Source organism: Lepisosteus platostomus, chromosome 9 (genome assembly GCF_059453375.1).
Source record: "Lepisosteus platostomus isolate fLepPlt1 chromosome 9, fLepPlt1.hap1, whole genome shotgun sequence".
Lineage (NCBI taxonomy): Eukaryota > Metazoa > Chordata > Actinopteri > Semionotiformes > Lepisosteidae > Lepisosteus > Lepisosteus platostomus.
The window spans coordinates 20815924-20842201 of NC_142619.1; the positions used below are offsets into that span (position 1 = coordinate 20815924).

General features: G+C 33.7%; 1 protein-coding gene across 2 annotated transcripts in view; it reads left to right on the forward strand.

Annotated features, from left to right (window-relative positions):
* sema3ab (sema domain, immunoglobulin domain (Ig), short basic domain, secreted, (semaphorin) 3Ab) overlaps positions 1–17748 on the forward strand; it is a 219544-nt gene extending 201796 nt beyond the window's left edge. For both annotated transcript variants that reach the window (XM_088647165.1, XM_088647166.1), the window contains exons 10-19: positions 820–934; positions 1031–1100; positions 2069–2213; positions 2434–2653; positions 3102–3193; positions 4602–4643; positions 6367–6524; positions 9385–9452; positions 11178–11323; positions 12688–17748. In XM_088647165.1, coding sequence (XP_088503291.1) covers positions 820–934; positions 1031–1100; positions 2069–2213; positions 2434–2653; positions 3102–3193; positions 4602–4643; positions 6367–6524; positions 9385–9452; positions 11178–11323; positions 12688–13143 — 1512 coding nt within the window. In that variant the 3' untranslated portion in view covers positions 13144–17748. The remainder of the gene's footprint in view (positions 1–819; positions 935–1030; positions 1101–2068; positions 2214–2433; positions 2654–3101; positions 3194–4601; positions 4644–6366; positions 6525–9384; positions 9453–11177; positions 11324–12687) is intronic.
* The last annotated feature ends 8530 nt before the right edge of the window (positions 17749–26278 follow it).

Genomic DNA, 26278 nt, shown 5'->3' on the forward strand with positions numbered 1-26278 from the left:
ATTTGTAATAAAAATAATTTGATTTGCCTAATATTGTTTGATGTGGAAAATAAAAGTGTTGATTTTAATCAAATATTTATTAGGATTTAAAGGTTTAATACAACTAGAGTAAAATTACATTTTCTTACATTCTATACATTTCCTTTTTGATTTAACTATTGTATGCCAAACCAGCATGTTTGATATATTCCTTTTATAATCTCTTACATACTGTATATTTAAAAATCAGTTAATAGTGAGATTGACTTTACTGGGCCTTTTCCAGTGAATAATACACAGAAATAAGCAGTGTACTGAATGCTCTAGCAGGTTCATAGCTTCTATCACCTAATTACCGTAGGACGTAAAGTGCACCATTATGCAAACATTTAATTTATCCTCCCAATTTGCATTTCTTTTAACTGACTAAATTAAAGTGACAGAATGCCTGTATTTAATTAAACAAACTGTGTATATTGTAGTAACTACATTTTCCTGAGAGTAAGAGTAAAGCAATTACGTTCTCTTTACAAAAAATATTTCATCCATTTGCACAAAAATGCCATTATCACAAAATTAATAGGATTTCGTTAAGGACAACATCTAATTAAATATAATTATATTTTAAATGATAGCATAAAACACATCAGAGGTGTGAAACTGTAGTAGATGCAATAGTATTACTATTAAGTGTCCAACACTTAAAGTATTTAATCTATATAGAGGAAAATATTCACTATTATTATATATTAATATAATAATATGTTTACTAGGCAAAAAATAATAATATTGGTTTACTGTGCATTAAAAGCAAGTTAATTTTTTTTTATTTACTTACAGAATGACTTTGGAGGTCACAGAAGCCTTGTTAATAAATGGACCACCTTCCTGAAAGCGCGATTAATCTGTTCTGTACCAGGTTCCAATGGCATTGACACACACTTTGATGAATTACGTATGTATCAAGTCTTTATTGTAATATACTGTAAATGATTTATATGTATACTAACATATACTGTATGTTTCTGAACTAATGTTTCATTGATTTCAGAGGATGTCTTTCTGATGAGCTCAAAGGATCCCAAGAATCCAATTATATATGCTGTTTTTACAACCTCCAGGTACCTGTTCATTTTGCTAGGATTGTTTGAAAGGCACACACATTTCCTGTGTTTATTTCCTTTAATAATAGAATCAGAATCAGCCAAGATTTTTCTTTTCATTTTCAGAAATGCTGACCTAACATTTTTTTTGCAATTGTGCAATTGTCCTGCATCAGTACATTTCACAATTTTTTTTCTAATACATTTACCTGCAGCTATTTCTTTGACCTCACTTTACCAGAAATGGAAAAAAAAGATTATTTTAGCCATCTGTCAGCTCTAATAGCTGTACTCTTTATTCAAGTTTCAATCTGGCCTAAAGAAAATCTTGTTAACATGAAACACAAGTCTCCTCCTAGATACAGCCACTGCATTTACTAAGGATCAATGTACAGCATGTGCAACTGCACAACCAAAGGATACAGGAACGATGTTTACTGCTGAAGTATTTATCAAAATGTGAGACATTAACAAATAAGATATTTCTAAATGCATCAGGCTTACTCTTGTGCTATAATGTTTTTTATATTTGTTATAGAATGTTTTTCAAGATGCATGCTTCAATAATATTTTTAATTTTATTGAGAATTTTGAGAAACGGTTTAATTAAATTATTCCAAAATCACATTTGAAAAATAAATTTAATTTGGCATTAATTTCCACAATTAAATTTAAAGTACCAACAAACAATGAAAAAGCTTTATTGACTTTCTCAATTTTAAGGTAAATTGCCTTTTGGTTGCTTGAATTTGCATTTTATTTCCAGAGATTTTGCAGCAGTTTCTGGCACAAACTGTTGATAATAATCAGTGGTTTAGTTAATTAAATAGTTACTAGGCAAATGTTAATACACTCATTTTTCACTCTGTCTTAATCAATATGTGGTGCTAATTGTATAAAGTAGGCAATTTATCAGATAGATTAATCTTTCACTTAATTAAGTCTTACACTTAATGACTTTAATAGATTGATTGTATTTCCTTCAGCAACATCTTCAAGGGGTCAGCGGTGTGCATGTACAGCATGACTGATGTGCGGAGAGTGTTTTTAGGACCGTATGCCCACAGAGAAGGTCCCAACTATCAGTGGGTACCATTTCAGGGGAGGGTGCCTTATCCACGCCCAGGGACTGTGAGTGCAAGACAGTATGAAACCTAATTTAATGCAGTTTTGTATTGCTTAATACAAAGATTTATGAAGTTAAATTACTAATATCTTATTAATGAGTTGTATAATGTTTTTAAATTGATTTTAAGAAGAAAGTTACATTGAATGTAATATGTTTTCTTTTATTTGTGTGTTCAAATCCACATACTGTATACTGTATACAAAAATGACTTTTTTTTGGTAGTGTCCCAGCAAGACATTTGGAGGATTTTATTCAACCAAGGATCTTCCGGATGATGTCATAACTTTTGCAAGAAGTCACCCAGCCATGTACAACCCTGTTCATCCAATAAACAACCGGCCAATTATCATTAAGACCGATGTTGACTACCAATTAACTCAGATAGTTGTGGACAGAGTGGATGCAGAAGATGGACAGTATGATGTCATGTTCATTGGAACAGGTGCTAATAATTGTATTAATACAAGCAAACAGCATACACTCTAAATTAATAAATTATACAATTTATTTAAGCAGAGCAGATTGTGATTGACGTTTGTGTCTGGCAAATATTTTACAAAAAACAGAAGTTTGATCTGTCATTTTACAGTATATGTGATATATACAAAGTAAACACGTTTGCTTTCTGTGATGAAATACCACCTTTAACAGATTAACACAAAAAGGAATAAAGCAGATTTAAGAAAGTCCTTGAAATGATCTACATTCAAGCCTGTATTACTCATGTTCTGATACTCAACATTTTTTCCAAAGGCTTTCATCAACTTAACCACATCGATTGCATGATACGAATGAACCTACTAGTGTACACCTGATATTTAGAGACTTTATTCCTTTCCTTACATTTTGATATGAATCTTTAAAATCCATGTATTTTTTATGTTTTGAAGATGTTGGCACAGTTCTGAAAGTTGTATCAATTCCTAAGGAGACCTGGCATGACTTGGAGGAAGTGCTACTGGAGGAAGTGACTGTTTTCAGAGTAAGTTTATTTTTTAAATAATGACTGTTAGCGAAGAACTCTTTTCACAATAATTCTGCTCAGCAGACTCAAATTCCTGATAATCTGCATTGGCTCCTACATGTTTACTTTTGCAGTTTGGACTACACTCAAAAGGACATACCATTCAAAAAATAACATTTCTTGCCTTAAGTAACTGAAAAGCAATGAGGGATGATGAGTGAAAAGGGCCTTATGTCATTACAATATGCAAGTCATTAAGGCTATAATGGGGATCCTTTATGTGAGGTTTGGGTCTTCTGAGTAAAAATAACATATTAAAAGTAGGACATGAAGGTCATTCTGATTCATGTCAGAATGACCTTCATACAGAAAAGTTGGCTGTATGAGATCCTTGGATGAATTAGCTACTGAAAGAAAACATGCTAGGTGAGACAAATAGACTCATCGCAGTTGTAACTGTTCCTTCAAGCATGCACTGTTATTAAGAAATAAAACAGACAATCATAAGTATTATACAAAGCACACTGCAGTGAAGTTTCATCAGCTGGAAAGTATATTTCTGTGTATGTATTTGAAAATAGTGGCATAGAGATGAGTGATGCTGCCTCACAGTTCTCTGATTGTCCCTGTGTGCACTTGTGTGTGTACATGCACCCTGTGATGGACTTGTGTCCCATTTAGTGTATATTTTCAGGTTGCTTCTGGAGTGAGCAACATATATTATATATTAATTATACCTGTACTAACTTTAAAAAACAAACTTTTTACCATATATCCCTTCAGAACATGTATTTTACATTTCAGCTCAGCTGTGAAATTTTAGGGCATGACTGCAGTAAATATCAATGCATCCAATTTCAATAACCACTTTGTCCAATTCAAGGTCAAGGTAAGCTGGAACATAAATCATCAGGCAATGCAAGACAGGTGCAATGAATTTTAAAAGTATATATATTTCCTTTTTTATTAGTATTGAAAGCTTTGTTTGTGTTTCATATTAAAACAGACAAATCCCCAAATCCAGCAGCTTCAAAATAAGAAACAAAATTGCTATTAATAATTGAGAAATATGAGAGATTATTATACAGTAGTTTTTTACATATAATGAAAAATTGAAAACTGGTGAAATATACTGTACATTTCAGAGAAACAAAGGGAAGAAAATCATATTGGTTTGTGTGTGATCCATATGCATTAATTTAATCAGACTTTTCCACATTGGTATTAAAATACTTAATTCCATTTACTGGTAATATTGCATATGTCGGAATGCAACCTTGTAAACCTTGTAAACACTTTAAAGGGAATGGAAAGGTCTCATTTACTTTTTTATATTAATAGCATCCAAGCAGCACTATATAAGTGTCATCAACACACAGAGTTTGTCTTTGAAAAACAAAGGATTTTGTTGTTTACCTCATTACAGGAACCTACTGCCATTACAGCAATGGACATCTCAACAAAACAGGTAAGTTACGGGTTAATTGGAATGAATTAAATTACTGATGTCTGATCAAGGTCCTATATATAAAATGCATTCAAAAGAAATAACAAAAATATGAAAAATAATAGTGTAAAATTGTGGGCCATGGAGCACAAAAATCGTCTTTTTAACATACAGTATGTTCAGGAGGAGGGTAAATTCTAATGTTGCACTACAATTCTCCTACAGATAAATACTTCCTGGCTGCACACAATTCTTTGCCCATATTTTCTAACCCCCCTCCCTCCACCCCAGCTTCACCATTGCAACTGCCTCCCAGGTCATTCCTCAGAAGTGAGGGAGATTGGGACAGCACTGGTTTTCGGCCAACACTGTCACTTCCTCAGCCAGACAAGTTAACTCTGAAGTATTAAGTGCACTACTCCTTTATTTTCTTTGGCTTGTTTCATCATGGTTACAATTTGACTAAACTACTGTAGAAGCCACTTGTTGTCAACAGACAGCTTGATAAGTTTTAATGATGCATAGCTTCTGACATACAAATGTACTGTTGGACAGATCTGTTTATGTAGTAAGCTCTACAAAGCAAAAGTGTCAGCAAACAGCTGTGAAACACTACAGATAAGATAAGGCCGTGCACATTGGTAATCCAAAAATGATTCACAGAAGTTCATGAAGAATAATGAATTCTGAAAACCTAATAAAAATCTAGCAGAAGGGTTATTTCCTTTCCATCAGGAACGTGCCTTCCCAACCACACAGAAAAACTAAGGAAGGGACTAAAGATGAAGAGATCATACTGTACTGTACATTTAGCAAATAATTCCTTGAATTTAAAATTTAATCTTGAGTTTGTATTTGTCTAAATTCAAAGATTTGAATTTAAATTCAATAATTTAAAGTTTTGAATATTTACTTAATAGTTTTACATTACATTATTTTTGGCATTAAGCTTTTCATTCTTTTCTAGTACTAATCAATCCTGTTAATGTACTGTATATCAGTGTGGGGGCAGCATGGTGGTGCAGTGGTTACTATTCTGGCATTGCAGTTCTGGGGTCCAATATAAATGAGTTCAATTCTGGATGGGATGCTATCTGTATGTTAGTATGAGTTTGTATTTGTTTTCCCTTGTTTGTGTGGGTTTCCACTGGGCGCTCTGTTTTTTTTTTTAATCTGAAAAAAGAATTCTGGAAGAATTCCCATGGGAACCAAAAAAATGGTCAGAGCTATCGGCACAAACATGAAAAAAAAATGCTAGTTTTTATCTTATTAGATCAAAAATTGACTGCGCAGTTTAAAACCAAAAATAAAGATCACAAATATAAATAAAGTAGAAGATGCATTTGCCTCCTGAAATATGTTTAATAAGCATTTTCATAAAACCATTTTAATTTCTTTATATAAAGTATTGCATAACTGGCATTACTGGCTATGCATCTTATCTTACAGCATCTTATAGTTTTGCATTGTAAAATGCAGTTAATGTGGTGGAATTAAGAATTACTTCTTTAAATAAATGAAGCCAAAAATATTTTAGAAATCCATGCGTCAGAAGAATGATGTTTTATAATCTGTTCAAAATAGTGTAAAGACTCAAAACAAAAAAGGGAAATTTGTTTCTTGTATGAACTACAGACCACTGGAATACATTTTCTTGCATTCTCCTTTATTATTTACAAGGTTTGTAAAACTTACATTTTGATTAAGGACATTTAAACACACACTGAACTTTCTGCTTTTACAGCAACAGCTCTATCTTGGCTCAGCCATTGGAGTTTCACAGATCCCCTTGCACCGCTGTGATGTCTATGGGAAGGCGTGCGCAGAGTGTTGCTTAGCAAGAGACCCCTACTGTGCCTGGGATGGTACTGAATGTTCCCGATACTTCCCCACTGCAAAGAGGTACAACTGACTGGCTGAGTTCTGGAATCTAAACCAGGCTTGGTAATCAAAGGAATACATATTCAAACTGTGCTACAGGAGGTGCCAAATATCTTTACAAAATATTTGCTTAAACAGAGAAATGAGAAACAGACGACAGAGTCCTGCTAGAATGCAATAAAGAATGTTTATTAAAAAAAATTAAGCAAAAGCTTAGTTTAAACAGAAAAGATTTCAGACAGGCGGGTCATTTTAATGCATTACCAAAGGTTCCTGTAACATTACAGATGCCATTTCAACATACTGCATGTACTGGTTTAAAAAGGTAGTAACCTATTTGTTTATTTATATTCAGCCACAGGCAATGGGTGGTAATGAAAAGGGTTTATTTTTAGACACCTGAAACCAACAGCTCCAGAAATTACCTCAACCTCAGTCTCCACTTGCTTTTTGGCTCTAACAGGAGAGAGAAAGCTATACTAACAGTACCATTTTCCTAGTAGTTGCTACTTGCCAGGCACACTAGGCAACTTCTAGGCAACAATGAGTTATAGAACAGGAGTGATTTAAAAAGGTGGCCAAAGACCAAAGAACATAATCCAAACTTGCATTGTATAATTAGCACATAATGCGGGAACGTATCTAAGACATTAGCATAAACAGACAGTTTAATCTTCTGATTTTTTTCAGTAATAATTGTTTTTCGTCCCATCTTTATTATTTCAAAATGTGAGTTTTAATCCATGCAGTTTACATTTGGACATGTCATGCAAATAGTTTTATGCATTACCATAAAATAAACAAAAGTAGTTGCATTTAGTCTTGTTTGATTTAAATGTAAAATGTAGAGTTTTTTGTATGAAGTTTTAAATCCCTTTTACATTTTACTTATGTTTTAGCTGTATGGATTATGACTGTATATCTGTCTGTTACATTCATATATTTATCTCATGGAACTAAACAAAAACTGAACTACTAAAAAAATAGACATGCTTCTTAGATCTACACAATGCCTCTTTGAGTATGCCAAAAGGGCTTTCAAAGCATAATGAAAACATTAAATGGGATTTTATTAGGCATTGCAAGGTACTTCAGATGTGTGTTCACATCTGAATATATTTCTTCAACTTGTTAAGAAACAAAAGACAGCTTTACAAGGGCAGATTTTTGTGATTTATTTAACAATGGTGGTGCTATGATCAATCAAGCCCTGAATGTTCAAGTCTTTTAGATGATTAAAAAATGCTCATTAGGAAGCAGTTCTGGCTTTCATGGAACATCACCTCCTTTTAATTTGTCTAATAGAAAACAAAATCTCTGGTATTCCACACCTGTCAGAAAGTACAAATAAAAATAAGCACATTAAAATCCATGCCACAGAACTCCTACATCTGCATTGTTTAACATTACAGACGTGTAAATCTTGTCACTTCACGGTGGACTATGGAGATTCTTTTAGATAAACTAATTTCCTCTTTTCCATAAGACATTTTTTTTACCTTTTTAACACAGGCAAATCTGTTTTTCAGAAGATTTTCACATGCCAAGATGACTTTATAGAAAAGGTCTGGCACTCAAGAGACACTCAATGTGTTGCTTGTTTTGCTACCAGGACAGTAACTGCATTCCAGACAAAAATAATTTGTCAGGAAATGTTTGAAAGCAATTTATACTTACTGGCATTGTTGTATAAAGTACCTGTAGTGAAATAATTTAGAGCTAAAGGATGAAGGACTTTTTTTCTGAAACATCAAGAACAAATAGATGTTTTACTTATTTAAACTTTGTGTACAATAAAAAAATCAGAACAAACAAAACGACAAAAAATAAATAATGTTAACAATTTTATGCTTTCGGTTTTCAGCAGTGATTTCGAAGAAAAGAGAACCAAAACAGAACTACTGTACAGTATCTTTTCATAAGATTTATAAAAAGGAATCTTCTGTTTTTTTTCTCACTGAACACTGAAAAAACAGTAAATATAGAACATATAATACATATAATGTAAAAAGAAACTTCTAAAGCCTACTTTGGCTTTCAGTTACACAAAATACATGGGCATGTTTCTCTTAAGAGAAGAAAATAGTAAAATCACACATGCAGGATGCACATCTGAGATAAATGCTCCCTAAAGTTAAATCTTGAGGTACAATTTTGCAGCATGGAAAAGCAGAGCAGTATGTTTTATCATTAATATTACCCTTTGTAACAAAATTATATCTGGCATTTTACCTAAAGCGAACACACACAAAAAAGTTTGCCAGTATTTTAATTAAATGCCCTCCTACCAGTTTGTGCTTCATTGGGTTATTGATTTTAATGTCTGCTGCATGGCTTCGTGTTACTTTTGTTCCACAATGCTCTGTGACTTCTTGATGAATGCAGTATTACCCTGTAAAAGAAGCCAGTAGCTCTGCTTCCATGTATCGATTGGATCATCGAACCTCTGCTACAATCTGCTAAAGTTACAAACTGGGTGAATTCATGGATGAAACAAACTAGAGAGAAGAAGCAAAGCATGGCATCCATTGACCTTGGATCTAAAATACATTATCAATTATTTGCTTTGTCGATAGATTTCACTGTAGGCAATAAAGCAGTTGCAATTGATTCATTTTTTCTATTGTACTTGTTTATTGTGGTATGTCCTTTCTGTCTCGCAAACAAAAAAAATGGATTGTAGCTAAAAACCTTCAAGGTTTACATTCTAAGACAGAATACCCTTGACTACTGGACTGAACATCAGTTTTTGTATTTTGTAATTTGCAATAAGTAAGACAAAACAATGTGTTTGTAACATGAAAAAATAATCACAAATTAGTGTGATATGTCATTAATTAGTATACCCATTAAATATTTAGTTTTTATCATTTGATTTCAGGCGAACGCGACGACAAGACATCAGAAATGGGGACCCTCTCACACAGTGTTCAGATTTACAACATCATGGTAAAATTCTCCTCTTTAAAACGTTTAAGTTTTACCCATTGTTACACAGGAAGAGGAAAATCAAGTCTATTGAGCAAGGCTTGATAATGTGTTGTGTTTGTATATTGGATTCATCTGTTAATTTAATCTTTTATTTTTCTGTATGTGTAGTTATGGGGAAATGTTTGCTTAACTCTGAGTCATTTAAGGTTGTAGTTGTTATGTTTTTCTCTTTCTTAATATTAGTATTAAGTATTAAACAAAAAGAGTCCTTCAAGAATCCTTGAAGACCTATGTATTAATTTAATTTTCATATTTTGTTTTAAGGAGACAATTAATTTTGAATACTTTCAAAAAGCTTTCTCAAATGCATCCATTTTTTTGTTTTGGTTTTATTAACTTTTATATTAATTGGCAGTCATAATGTGCAAGGAGACTCCTGAGTTTTCTACTTGTTAAGTATGCCCTTTATTCAAATTACCAACATGCTATTTGTCGTTCTATATTCTTTCCTTATTGTCTATAAAAAAGAGAGTTTCCAGCCACCCACACTGTGCAGACCACACATTGATTTCTCATGAAAGGCTTGAGGATCAGCTTGTTGTTTTGTAAACTAAAACTGACTGAGCACTAAAATGTGGCCTGGTACCTTAGCCTAGAAACAATAGAGAAGTGCATTTCTGGAATTTTAGTTTTCAGAATGGTGACAGCTGGCAGATCAAAAATCCACAGTAATTTAAGATTTAATCTAATCTAAATCTAATAGATTTAATCTAAAAGCTTCAGAATAACAGCATTTCTATTGTTTTATGAAGACATGTAATGTTCTCTCTGCTATGGTTTTTCATTTCTAGATGATTAAAAGTCTTCTAAATGAACCTAATTTAAAGCTCTGGTTTAATCACAATCTGTAAACCTGAAACTGTGAACTGTTTCTCGTGTCTTTTTTATATCTGACAAAGGGAATATGTTTAAAAAACACCAGAAGACAATGTGTGCAAATCAAGGAAAAATATACAGTATATCTATTTGTAAGAAAACAATATACTTTGATTTTATTAAAAGGCTCTCTCAGCTTAACAGGTACTTGAAGTTACAGAGACTTGTCATAGATAAAGAGACATCCATGTTTTAATTCATATGTCTTATTTATGAATCCATAAAAAGCACTGACAAAATGTTAATGAAATACAGTGCAGCTATTAACCTTTAGCAAGGCAGAAGTTAAATGTGGCACAAAGAGACCAGCAATTCCCTTTTTGACAAAGTATAGTACCTGTTTCAGGAATTGTGAATGGTCAAGTATCACCTACAGTACATGTCTTCAGTAAGGTAACAATCACACTAACAAGGCCTTCCTAGAGTTGTACCTTTTTCTTTAATTCACAGAAGATGGATTATAACACCAAAATCTTTGTCAATGTTCCTCACAAGAATCTATTACCTACCCTTATGGAAACAAGACAGTAATTCCGCTTCATTGTACTCCCTCATGCATACTTTTATGGCATAAATACACTTTACCACTATAGTCCATTGCACCAATTGCCATGCAGTGACTTAGACATAAGTCAAAAGGCAGAGTAAAAGAGTATCGATTTTAGAGCCAAGTAGCATTAATCCCTTTCACATTCTAACATAATTCTACCACATTCTAGCAGGGTCAGATATCTACTGTATGTATTGTACAGTCTAGAAAAAGTGACTAGAGATGTAAAATGGAATTGTGTTTGTTTATTCTGGTAGATGACTTAAATGGCCAAGGGACACTGGAAGATAAGATTATTTATGGAGTGGAAAACAGCAGCACTTTCTTGGAGTGCAGTCCCAGATCTCAGCGTTCTCTGGTCTACTGGCAATTTCAGAAACAGAATGAGGATCAGAAAAATGAGGTAAATCAAATTTCCCTTTCTTAAACTACTTCAGATGTTCTTATAAATTTAAATTTGTATGATCACAATAGCTATAATTGTAGCAATAGTTAGGCACATATTTCATTAAATAAACTTCACTTTCATTTGCCAGTTTAAAATTAAATTTTATGATACATGTTTTTTACCTACCTGTACAATATTATGTTTTTGACTAATGATTAAAACTTTGCTCCACTCAGAAATATAGAGCACTGTTAAAAATGTTACTTACTTTGACAGCATGTAGTACTTTTTATAGAATTCAACTGCCCTGAGTTTCAAAAGAGAAACCACACCTCAGCTATAGATCCATTACCCTGAATTTATGTAATTAGTCACCTGGGATCATCAAATATTTGTCTCTCTCAATATTTCATTAAAAAATGGTCAGCATGGGCTTAGGATTTTTCTAAAGCCAGACTTCTAGAATTTGCACAGAATGATTGTTTGTTTTTTCTTTCCTGTTGTTACAAGATGCATTATGTCCTGTTTGTATATCTCTTGGTGTCAAGGGATTTGCAGTGGCAAGCTGGGATAAAACCTTACGTGAATGTGATGAAAATACATTAAGGGTACTATTAGTTTAAGAAAATGAAAAATTTTTGTCTTGGGTTTTTAAGCCTCAGTGGATATGATGTGAACATAAAACTTTTTTGAACCACTTTTACCGCTATGAGCATCCATCATTGATTACGATATTCTGTTAATACAAAATTCATTTGAACACCTGTACAACATCACATGACAATGGCAGTTGAAGCCTATAATGGCTATAATGGGGCAGAGCGGTGGCTCTGTGGCTAAGGATCTGTGCCTGTGACTGGAAGGTTGCCAGTTCAAATTCAGCAGCCGGCAGAGGAATCCTACTCCGTTGGGCCCCTGAGCAAGGCCCTTAACCCCAGCTGCTCCAGGGGCACTGTACAATGGCTGACCCTGTGCTCTGACCCCAAGCTTCTCTCCCTGTTTGTGTCTGTGTCTCATGGAGAGCAAGCTGAGGTATGCAAAAAGACAAATTCCTAATGCAAGAAATTGTATAGGGCTAATAAAGCGACATTATTATTATTAAGGAACAAGTAATAGGTTTATTCCATGCTGAAAAAAAGAAGAAAGAGAACACAATGTTTCGGCCGTGGAGCCTTCTTCATGTGTGCCTGAAGGTGTGCACACCTGAAGAAGGCTCCACAGCCGAAACGTTGTGTTCTCTTTCTTCTTTTTTTCAGCATGGAATAAACCTATTACTTGTTCCTTTGCAGCCTACGCATGCTGACGCAGCTACCCACCTGAACTACTAATTATTATTATTATTAATTTGCTTTAATGTTTTATTTCTATTCAAATTGCAGATAAAAACAGAGGAAAGATTCATAAGAACAGAACAAGGCCTTCTCATTCGCAGCCTTCAGAAAAAAGATTCCGGAATCTACTACTGTCATGCTGTAGAGCATGGATTCATTCAGATTTTGGTCAAGGTCACGCTGGAGGTAATTGACACAGAACACCTGGAAGAGCTGCTTCATAAAGACGAAGAGGGTGAAAGCGTGAAGCCAAAGGAGGGCCATGGAATTGTCCCACCTAACCAGAAGGTCTGGTACAGAGACTTCATGTCCCTTATCAACCATCCCAACCTGAACACCATGGATGAATTTTGTGAGCAGGTGTGGAAAAGGGAACGGAAGCAACGCAGACAGAAAGCTGCCAATACCCAAGCACACACCAACAAATGGAAACACCTTCAAGAAAACAAGAAGGGCAGAAACAGGAGGACCCATGAAGTCGACAGGGCCCCAAGGAGTGTCTGATATAATAGTCACATTTTAAAGACTTCATCCAAGTAGACTTTTAAAGAAACTCAACTGGAAATGAATGCAATATAATCTTGATCTAAGTCATTGCATTGGTGAAGATGTTTACAATGATTCAATGGAAAGGACTGACAATACCACCATGCGTTCATACTGTATGTGAACCTTTTGACTGGTCTCCATAACAAAATGATGGAAACCAATAATTGGACTAGACTTTCTGTAAATATTCAACAGCAAGATCTATATTTGACATAACTTTTGTTTTGGTTTTTATTCATTTGATAGTTCAGCTGTTAGAGAAATGATTGCCATTTTCAAGACATGAGTAAAACTTAAAACTAACACCATTTAAAATGGATGGTAACTAACTATATTTCGAATCTGAAAAGAATGACCTGAGTGTAAGAGAAACTTCATCAAAGTGTTTTGGATCACATATGTAAAATCTCTGCATGTCTCATTTGAAACGTCAACACAAAGCTCTTTTGAAGTACTGAAAATGTTTGTGGAAACCCTCATCGAGATAGTTTTAAAATTCTGGCTTGTTCTCAGATGGATCAAGACTTAAAATACTGGTCTACATATAAATTAAATTAGCATACGCAAAAAACAATATTTTTATTTCTGATTGAATCGAAAAACTTTTTTTGTTAAGAGCACTATATTTAAATTAACTTTCATAGCTGATGATTTTAAGAGCTGTGCAGAGTTGTTTTTTTCATAAAGCAATAGTTCGATGATGTCCGACACATTATGAGTTAGTCTTTTTTAATAATTCAATTAAATAAGCTCTTCCGATTCTGATAAATATTAAGCTTGTTGCAAAAGGAATGTTTTATTTTTTAATTCAACAGAGTTCTATCTTAAAAGTGTCTAACATAACATAGTTTAATTTGTATTCTAATGTCTATCAGTTTTCCCACAAATACTACTGTATCCCAAAGGGGACAAACTTTTACATTCTCTTACTTTTATTTTCATTTTGTTACTCTTATTTGAAGATGTTTTCTAACTTATTTTGGATAATATTTTAAAATCTGTTGTGAGCTTTATAAAGTGAGACTTTAACAGGCCTTCAGCATGGACAAGTGGGTACAATTTAACCCCAAAACATATACATCCATTTGTCTTTGAAAACCATACTGTGTGCATATATTGAACCAAACTATATCTGTACTTTTTTAAAACCTGTATATGTACTAGGATTGAATGTGATGATTTATTATAGTCTGGATGAATCATTTATGAACAGCTACATTACTAAACTCAAATACATAAGTGTCAGGGACACGGACCAACAAATACATTTTTAATTCATATTATTTTTGTATAAAATATAAATAGTGAAAGTAATTTGTTCAATAATATATATTTTAACTTACACAAGACACAATTATAGTGTGGCAATGGTTGTGCTTTCTGTAAAGAAACCACTTTACTTTGCTGTTCCTGTGGATGGATTTCTGTGACGCACAAGGCTCCTTTCCCCTATGTTTAAATTTGATTGAATAGCTGAAAAGGAATCAGGAAACTGAGCTGCATATAAATGTTAATAGTTTGAGTTATCTTCAGTTCTACACTACTAATGGGATTTTTGGTAATGCATATCCCAAATATACAGTAATAGAGCTTTTCGTAAGGGGGGCAAAATACTGGGCCATCAGTTCAAAATTGTTGTGTTATGCAGGGGGAAGTGCAGAGTATTCTTTCAGTATGACAATTCTGCAATACAGATTCTGTTTTTGAAAGAAAATATAACAGGGGACTGAAACACAAGCTTTGCAAGAAATTGTACAAGTATACTTTCACAAGGAAAATTGAGAAAAAATATTTCCGATATAGTGTTGTGTGCAGTTGGTGTTGCTAACAGAATGCCTGATAAATTGCATAAATATTATTTATTATGTAAATTAATTCTTATACATATGCAACATAAACATGAAGGGTACATTTAAATACAAAACCCAGCTCTTTAATAAATATAGATAAAATTAAGGAGAGTTTTCTTGTTAATACATTATTTTATTTAATCAAACACATATTGCATTGCAGTCAATAATGGGACCACAGTGATCACATATAACACATAAGCATAGTGATCATTCAGAACTTGGCACATAAACCAGATGTTGTTTTAAAAAAGTTTTTTAAGTCTTTTACATTTTTGTTTAATACGGTAAGTATATAACCTATGATAAATAAACATTTTCCTCAACAGCATGCTAGGCTCTTTTTGTTGACCATTGGTTTTGTTAAAATAATATTTTACATTCTTTTCTTCATTTACATTCTCCCACCATGTTAAACCTGAGATCTCAGTATTTTCCAGTTAAAGTATACCCACAAATTTGAGAGGGTAATTTTTACTTCAAAACCCTTTTGAGCAACATCTGTAAATATATGGCACAAAAAGACCAGATAAGGAATTGTATTTGTGATTAAATTCCATTAGGTTTTGCCAAACTGTTTCATTTTCAGAGAAATGAACACACGTGCACTCACTCTTTAAGTTTTTGTGGTAATCATCATTCACCTGAATATTTTAATGTTATTTGATCAATTCTACCAACTGCTAAGTTAAAACCATTAGCCCAGATCATGTTGCTAATTTAGAAAAAACTCAGTAGAAACACTCCTTCACAATTAAAGCTCAGAAACATAGAAAAAAGGCTACAAATAAGAGGTCACTCAGTCCATCTAGCCTGTTTAATAGTTAGTAACTAATTGATCTGTGAATCGGGTCCAGCCTTTTCTTTAGAATAAGTGCCCTTATTCTCAGTTTAAAAGGGACCTTCTTCATCGCTTTCACTTGCAAACCCTGCTTTGTGTTTCACTTTTTTATTCAGGAGAAGTCCATTGGTTTAACTTTGGAAATGCTTTTGAGGATTATGAATACTTGGATCAGGTTCCCTCAAAATCTTCTGTTAAAGACTAAAAGGCTTCAATTCTTTTGACCTGTCAGTGTAAGGCATGCTTTTAACACCAGTCTGCTATTCTCTGGACTAATTCCAGACCACCAATATCTTTTTTGCAATGCAGTGACCAAAACTGTACACAATATTCTAAATAAGGTTTTACCAATGCACTGTTCAGTTTTAACATAATGTTCCTTTTAAAAAATTCAATCTTAATTATAAATCCAAAATTTCATTTCCCCCCCCTTCCATCATCAGCTATACCACTAATAATCCACCAACATTGCTAACAGGAGGTGAATTTTTGTTTCTTTTGCACACAGTATTTTGTTTTACTTATAAGTATGCACCATTGTTGGCACCACTCCTTTAAGACCTTATGGCCTGTCTGCCTGCTATCTGGGAATTAGCTTAGTGTTTTATTTACAGTTCACACTACGATGAGCTTCACCAGAATAAAAGACACATTTTTAGTTTTGACCAAACAATGATTTAGAAAATACACTTAACAAAAACAAAAGTCTTGTTAATACCAGTTAACCATATAAGAGTCGTGCACTGCTCATACTGCCAGGCAATAAATTAAATCTGAAAAAAGTGTTACAGGTCTTCTGACTGAAATGTGGTCAAATTCAAAGTCACCTCCTACTGTTATTTTAAATCTGCAGACAGCCTACATGTTGGGATTGAAAACTGTGAAACCAATTGTGTGCGTCAGCTCAGAGCTAGCAGATCAGGATCAAGAGGATAGATGTCTAAATGACAACCATCTGAGCTGTATGTTAACCCACTTTGAGAACAAAAGCCAGTTGTTATTGCTGAAACTGGAATTCAAAATACTAAAAACATAAATTGTGAACAGTGATAATAAAAAATCCTTAATCTGTCATAATACAATGCTACAAAAGTGTAATGTTTATACACAATCCTTTGCTGGATTCCAGAGCTCCTTGAATGCGTTTTTTGCAAGAAACATATTTTAGAAATGTAAATCAGAAGAGCATACCAATTTTTTTTTATCTAGAAGTAAAGACGTGTTTACATAGTTGGTCTGGATTCTTTACTTTAGTTGGTTAAACTTCATCATGCAAAATGAAATATTTGCTAGATTGCATATTGTATGCAAGATGATATGTACCCTTAAAAGTAGCTGTGAATTTTATGTAAAAGGAATCATGTCATGGTCCAAAAATAAAGAATAAAATACACTGTGTAAAAGTTGCATGTGAATGCTATTTTAATGCATCAATTTTTATATATCATTTAGTAACTATTAATGTTGTGTGTAACAGATCTACAATTTTGCATTATGCAGTACACATTAACCTGTTTTAAAGGTGTATATATTTTTTCCTTAGCTAAATTAAAGGTACAGTGTAAAGTACTGTCATCTTTAGGTACTATATTCTAATGTGTTGTATATCACTTTTCATCTGCTAATATACAACAATGTTCCCCACATTGAATAAAAACAGTTATTTAATATTTCAATGCAACTCAATACAGTATCCATCAGATAGCATGGGTGTTTTCTTAAGAGCAATGCAATTACATGATAGCATTGCTCATTGCATTTCAGATGGTCTCTATGGAACTGGATGGAAGTATAATAAAAAAAGTGCTGCTGTAAATTATTATTTTTTGGCATGTACTCCAGTTGTTAAAATAAACATTTCTTCTAAAACTTGAGTTTTTTGTCTTTACTAAACTGTGAATACACTATTTTTAGCATAGGTAATGTATTAATTAATAATAGGGAGAAAGATTTTAAACTAGGATTTTTGGTTTATTACTTTTAATACTTTATTTGCACCCATGTTCTTAGTTTTGATTAAATTAAATCTTCTTACAGAACACAGTAATTCTGAAATTTAATCTAATGTAGATGCATCTGTAGAACATGATACCTTTAGTTGACTTTAGCCTGTTTAAATGTTTGATTTAAAGTCTTATTATTAGCATAAATGATTAAAACCTCAGCTTAGAATCAAATCTGAATATTCAATCTTTTTTCTAAAACCTGAAAAATAAAGACCCCAATGCATATGGAAAATTAAAAAAAGGAAATAATTGATCAAGAGCAAGTCTGATAGTCCTTCTTTCTGGTAGGATTTCTTGATACAAATGTTTTTTTTTCTGAATGTGGAAATTGTCAAAAAAGTGTTTGAGCCATCAGTGTCTTTGTCTGAGAACAAATGTGTTATTAAAGTACAGTAAAAGATTAAAAAAAATATTTGTCACAGACACAAGTGAAATAGAATATATCACAAGATATATAGAACCAACTGCAGCACTAGTCAACAAATTGGGAATCAACTAGGGCAGCACTGTGTAGCCCTGTGTAGGGCTCTGGATTCCAGACCAGTGGGTCATTGGCTGCTGCTTCACAGTTAGGCGCAGTAAGTAAGTCTCCAAATCAGCATTGTAAAAAGAGAAATTCAACTGACTTACCCTCTTAAATGAAGCAATTTGTTTTATTTTATTTCCGAAAGTACACAAGAGAAAGCACCAACATATGTTATTACATAAAACTTACAGGGAAGTTAGCCTGTTTGGTAGAACCTTATCTAGTTATATCTTTCTTACTTTAAAGAAAGGACTCTGGTCTAATTATGAGTAATTACAAAAAACAAATACCATTATTTAGTTAAAATTCAAAACTGGGCAGATGACACTGAAAGTAGACAAGTGAAGGTTTTTGCATATAAGCAGCAAAATCAAGTTAAATGGGAAACTCCAAACTTGAAGGGGCTACTTTTGAGAAAGACTTTTTAGTTTTTTTTATTTTTCATCAGGCGAGCACTGTTTGAAAAGCAAGTGTGATTTGGAGCAGCTGTCTGTGGCTGTGAGTTGAACATAGTTGCAGGTGAAGCAACGAAGATAGACAACAGACCAAGGTAATATCAAGCAAACAATTGGGAAATCCAGCAAACCAGGAGGACAAGTAGAAAAGGGCATCAAAGGAAAACCCACAAGCAAGTCTGAGAGAAAACAAAGGATAGTTTGTGGTCAGCAGTGATAATGGAATGCACAGGTGAAATCCAAATGCAAAGCCAAGTGAACTGAAATTTAGAACCAAAAGTAGACTTGAGGAGGAGCAAAACAAAGAAGAAGCCAAGACTCAAGACAAAGCTCTAAGAACTGATGTAGACACTGATATTTAAATATCCAGTGATGAATGAGGTAAGTGAATTTTAATCGAGGTCAGGTGGAATTGATTTTCGTCCTCATCGTGTTATCACAGTAACTGCTGAATTAACAGATGTAGCAGTTAAGGTTGCATCAGTTGCCATGGTAACTCTAGAGTGTCTCCAAGCAATCTGGTGTGAGGAAGTGTTACAAAAGGCACTCAAAATGTTTGGATATTTGGTTAAAAGTGTAGAAATTAATTCAGAGAATGTTATTTTAAAATGGTACAATGCACAAGACCACATATACATTCGTATATTTTGTAAGATTTTGGTCAACACAATACAAAAAATGACAGTATACTACCACTCTGGAATCATTTCAAAGAAGACCCAGTCCATTCTGCAGGCCCAAACAAATGCCCTACACTGACGGACTGAATTTAAAGATTATGGGGTTCCTGGATTCATATTGTTCTCAATGCAGTGGATCATAACACTATGATCGTCCATGGAGAATACTCTTAATAGACATTGAGATAGTAACCATATGATCTTCATTTCTTATGAAAGCCATGGCTGTATGTTTCATTTTCCGTGCTCACTATATGAAACTTTAATAACATTATGTACTGTACGGGCCCAAAGAGCTAATGATGTAAAATGTAGACTGTTGCATCAGCATATTTTCTTTTCTTTTCCTGGATGTATTATTATCACAACACATCACATCACTACTAAAAACTTTAGATTGCTACCAGATGAGAAAATAAAGTCAAGCCTTTATTTTAGGTATTAAATTAAATTACCCAATTAGACCTGATAAGAAGTAACTGATAGGATTTTATACACACTCTATTTCACTTTCATGCTGCTTCTGTTTTACTTTGGTTGAAGCATGTTGTGTCATTGGGTGAGTTTACATTGAAGTGAAACAAGATACAGAGTCAGAAACAAAACTACATTAAAATCTCTTGAAACAATAATCATTAATCATACAACAGAGAAAATTATTTGTACTGTATATTTTAAAGTAAAATAGCATGCTACAATTAAGAACAAGTAAAGTTTTAATCCATGCTGAAAAGAGAAGAAAAGAAACACAATGTTTCGGCTGTGGAGCCTTCTTTGGCTGAGAACACACCCTAAGAAGGCTCCACAGACGAAACGTGTTTCTTTTCTTCTCTTTTCAGCATGGAAGAAACCTTTACTTGTTCCTTTGCAGCCTACACATGCTGATGCAGCTACCTACTTGAACTACTTCATGGTACAATTAGTTTGCTGCATTACCTACCATGGGATTTTATAAAGAAAAGTAAATTTACACAATCTGTTTTAGTGACTGAAAAACATATTGCAAAAACCATTCCATTAGAAATTCAACTAGTTGTATTCTGTAAAGATGAAACTGCTATGGTACATTAACTTATACAGCATGTCAGTTCAGCATACCATCTGTACTCTAAAAAACTTTTTGACATTAATTTAACATCTTATTTTGGGGCCTTTACTGATGTTGCATAAATGATGCAACCTACTGCTTGGGTTCCTGGTGCCAGGGAAGACATTTTACATGTATGAGAGTCAGGTGTAGAAGACAAAAAGGTATTGCTGGTCCCTTTACCATTGCTCAGCTGGATTACTAGGACAGGCCACCTGGGATAGAGAGGGATTGAGGAAGGTAGAAAAGGGATTTGTTCCTTGTGGAGCAGGGAATTATGAGGGAATTTTGTTGCTGTTTATCTGTTCATTTTTTGTTTGTTTCTAAATAACAAAAAAAAGTTCATCACAAAAAACAAAGTTTCCCTAACGTGGTCTTGAGGACCTACACATTGGCTGGTTTTCATTGCATGACGGAGTTTTTAAGTTAATTCACAAACCGAATAGGCAACCTCCATGTTTAAAAACTGAAAGCTAAAGCTAAAGCAAGAATTAGACTGAATATTAAGGCTTCAATTTAGTTGCATGCTCAAATGGAACAAAAAACAGTAGGTTTAGAGGTCCCCAGTATCAGAACTGGGAAATCCCCCCTTACACCGCAGCGTATTATCCAATAGGCACTGTGCCTAGGGCCTACGAAGCCTTAAGAGCCTGTGAAAAAATGTTGACCATGTTTTTTTGTATGATAAAAACTGTAACAAAGATCTCTCCTTAAATACAATATATACAGAAAGGATAGATATCCAAAAAAATATTTCAAATATTTTTAATCACTCATCCACTCATAGAAATTAATACACCATTACAAATTCATCCACCAAAAAGCCTTCAAAACTGGTGTGCCAAGAACCTACAGTACAAGAACCTTAATCTGGCCCTGTCTCAAATTAAAACAGTTTACAGAAGCTCCAGTACAAAGAGCTAGAAAATTTTGGAAAAATCTGCTTTTCATATGCTGTCCCATTGTGTTACCTTTTCGTGTCTATGCTTAACCACAGACTAAATGTGGTTTGTTATTGAAGCACCGCCACACTGAAACCAATCAAAAAGACTGTCTACCATTTACTTCATACTATACAGTATGTATACAGACAATGAATAAAGCAGCTGGTCAAATGAAGGATTACTAACAAATAGATACTTATTAAAGTAGGATAAATTATACAAACATGGAAATGTAAACTTCATTACATTGTATACTGACACAAAACAAAATATGTTTAACAAAAATAAGAAATCAAGTACAAAAAGCAACCCATTCATAATGCTACAGTGAGGAAAAAACAAACTATGCCTTGTCTTTATAGAAGTGAGAAAACTAAAATTTGCAAGTTCTTAGATATCCCCTCTTTTCTGCATTTTTTCTGTGTATATACAGTACAGTACTTCCATCTGCTTTCTTCTATCTTCACACTGAATATATAGCACTATTATCTTTAACAAAATACCTCAGCACTGACTTCAGCAGAGGTAAAGAAGTATGTACTTCAACACTCATCTGAACAATGCCAAAGTCACATAATGAAATATTGCAAAAATAGTCATTCCTATGGAATTTTACTGCTGGCAATGCAAACATTTTCATCTAAAACCCTCTAGAGTGCCAATTCTCAAGATATTTTGCACTTTATTCATTTTGAAAGACTTTGCTGAGGCCAAAGGAAAACACCCCAAAGAGTTTGCCTCAGAGGGGTTCATGTTGGTGCAGTCTTTCCTGTTTCTTCTGACTGCTCATTCTCTCCTTTTTTCACCTCATGCTGGAACCAGTTATCTAGAAACAACAAAAGTCCACCATCTGTTAACACCTTCCCGTGCCTCCTCAGCACCCACAAGCTATACATTGAAACTCTATGGTTTATCCTTGTTTCATAATTTATGTACTGTACTTTGTCCAGTTTTGCTTATTGCATCATTATAACTCAGATTATTCTATAAATAAATTTATATCACTATACTGTATGTATTTGTGCAGTGTTATTTTATATTGTTCATTCTTTCATTCTTTTGAATGTATGTTGACCAGGATAAAACCACCTACTAAACAAGTCAGTTACTACTTGCTCTGACTGCAAGTTTGGTGCAATGGTCAAGACATTGTAAATTTGACCTGGGCCATGCCAGTACCTGAAGGTGACTAATTCCTCATGTGATGGAGCAATTAGTTCACAGCTCATAACCTCGGTATAACAATCACTGCTTTTACTTGACAGAGAGCAGTGTGCAAGGCAGTGAGGGGAATCCAGGTGTGAGGCAGGGCAGGCAGGCAGACGTCAGTCTCGGGGAGAGATTGAATGTGCAGTCCAAGCTGTACTCAGAAAACATTCACGGTTAGCAGCCTGAATAGTTGAGAATGCATAAAAAGGGAACCCAAAAGCATATCCACAAGCACAAGTGTAGAACAAAACAGTGAAAAATAAGAAGAACAAGGGGAAATTCAAAGTAAAGTAAAAAACACAACACGAGAGAGATCCGCAGCTGAGAAGAGACAATGAGAAAAGGGAGAAAACAGAAACACTAAGACTAGAGGAAGGACTCTCTAAGACTGAGCAGGGGTGAATGGAAATAAGGTCTTAAATACCCTTTGGAAAAAAGGTAAGTACTGATTTAATAGCAGACAGGAGTGACTGATAGATTGATTGTTAGGTGGAGCAGCAGTAACATTGGCTGCCATGGTTTCTGAGACACATCTCCTGGTAGTCTGTTGTGAGTGGGTATGACACTTCAAGGATAAGGTTGGGGTGTGTTGGCCAAAGCTTCATTCCATTCATTCCCAAAGAGAAGGCTTAGAATGACACTGGAAAGCGACATACAGTACCTTTCCTCCAACCAGTACTGAACCTGGCAACAGAATCTTGTGGCCATCTCTGCTAAGCAGGGCTTGGCATATAAGGAAATAGATGATATTGATCAATTCCATCTATTGAAATTAAGGTACCACTGTAATTGGTGTTGGTCAACCAATAGGTAGTTCAGAATTAAAAAAATAATTAAAAGACTTACCCTTTAAGGTGAACAGATTAGAAATGACAGTTACATTCTGCATATAAAGGCTTTTTACGTAAAAGCTCTATATAAATTCAACATATTACCATTAATATCTAATAATAAGAAACAGAATTGAATTGACAAACATGCTAATATGCTACGTAATCCACATTTAATCTGCAGAACCCAAAAGTCTCAACTATTTGCAATACTAAATACAGAACAAACACATTACAAGATACTACATTTGATGTGTGGGGGATATTGCCTATTATACAGTCTATGAAACAAATTAGCAAACCATTTTTGTATGCTGCCTCTTTTCAGTTAAGAACAAGCTAACTCATTGATTAAAATTGTTTCATTCTTTGGGACAGTGGTGAAAAAAACTGAATATTTTGATACCACACAACAAAATGTCAGATGAACATTACTAAAGTGAAATTAAACTAAAAAAATACACATTTTAACATTTATTTCATTAACATTTAACATTTAAGGCCAGGTCAGAATAGTGTGCTTCTTTTTACTAACATTTTATAATAAATTATTATTATTTTTCATGCACGGACAATTGATTCCTCACTGGAGATCTACGTTGGGTTTTTTTCTTGGGCGAACTCTTGCATTTTACTGCTTAGTTTTCATACACACATCTACTGTAGCATACAAATTATCATAATGCTTATACATTATGGTCCTTACCAACCCATTTGTTAAATTATCAAAACTACCAGAAGTCACACTTTGATACTGAACAGTGTTATTTCATAAAACAAAGGCACATTTTTTGCCTTTCACACACCTGAAATAATTATACCAGAGATCAAAAAGGTCCCAGTAAAAAGCCATCAACACCAGATGTGCTTCCTGAATTTGGAAGTGCCCTCTTTGACGCCATAATGCTCTGTGCTGCCTGGGTGCTTGAAACATATTTGTAAAATTGCACTGGTAAAAGTGAATAAAAAACAAGCAGTGAGTGACTTCTTCCCTTGATGAAATGCAGTACTTGCAAATATAATAAACATTATGTAAAAAACCGACATTAAGCCGACCCACTCTATTAATGTAGGTCAATTATGAAGGAAAATATTAACCTATTAAAACATGTAAAAAGTCTTGAAATATTTATGTACTAGGGGAAAATAAAATTAAATTCTCCAAGACTTAAAGCAGCTAACTCAGGTAATTTAAATAAGTACCCAGAAATGTAATAGTACATACAGTATCAACCTTTTTTTTTGTTTTAATTCTCTTGTCCTTTGAAAAGATTAGTCTCTAAGTTATTTTTATAAAATGTTACATAAATTGCTTTTATAAAGTATAAAATCAAAATATGTAAAAATGAGATCGTTTTTTCTAATGAGATGCATGATTAAAAAAATCTAGTTCAAATAACAACCAGGAAAGTATCCAAAAGCAGCTGAAATGTTTTCAGACTTTAAAGTATTTGTGTATTCCTGCGATTCATGGGCTTTCTTTTTTCCTGTCCTTCAATGAAAATTAGATTGTTTCAAAAGAACATGACTGCCACCTGGTGATTGTATCAGGGTGGTTCAGTAGGTGCTTTTTATTTTGATAGTTCAACTGCATTAATTTACTTTTTGTTGTAGTTTTTAATCACAAGCAGCAACAACAATAAACACATTTCCATTATCCATTGAATTTATTGCAGAGCTGCTTACTCTAAATTTATGTAAAACAACAGAATGGAAATTATATTAGCTGGAGTCTTATTGGAGCACATTTTTCTTAATATTATTACAATCATTATCATCACTACGGTTACTGCTACTAGTATCATTATAAAGACATTGATGACAACTATCGATAGAGTATGGTTAACCTTAAACCTACATACTGTATACAATAAAAAACAGGTATTCTATTTCTACACACAGTATATAAAAATGTATACTTTCACAATCAAAAGATCTAAAGTATAACATCACTTATAGGAACTATTCATTCTTATATGGGCAACCTGCTTTCTCTTCACTAGAGTTTGTCACTCTTGCTGGTCCTAGGATACTTTTCTATTTCTTAATCAAAATTCAGATCCAAAATAGAACAAAGCAATCGGATATTACAAGATCTACTGAAACGCTAGTACTAAAAATATGAGAGACATGCAAGTGTCTGCAGAGACACGCAACTGAGGAAAACTAGAGCCATCTGGTGGCTAAATGTGATTGCTATCAGGATCCTTAAGCAATCACACAGGATTGTGATTAAGACAGGATCCTTTCTTTTCCCACAAATTTGATTACAATATTCATCATTATATGTTAAAAGACAAAGTTCAGGTGCATATATAGTATGTCGCATTTTTTATCCTGCCAATGGCAAGTGACCATAAGTGCCACAGCTTTATTTATTAGCTTATTTTTCTTCAATGCCCCTGCAACTTAATTTGTCAGTTCATAATTTGCATGTTCACATCACTGAGATTATTTTGGTACTGCTAATAAAAGTGACAGGGGGAAAAGATGACAACTATAATCAAGGTTATGGTTTTGAGTAAAAAAGTATGCACCTACAGTAATTATTTTGAGATGGTGATCTATGTACAGTACTGTATAGTATGTGTGCTGTGGAGTTTGTCTTTAGGTCACAGTTTCCTAAGCCAAATATTGAGGTCCTTTCAAATACAAAACTGGA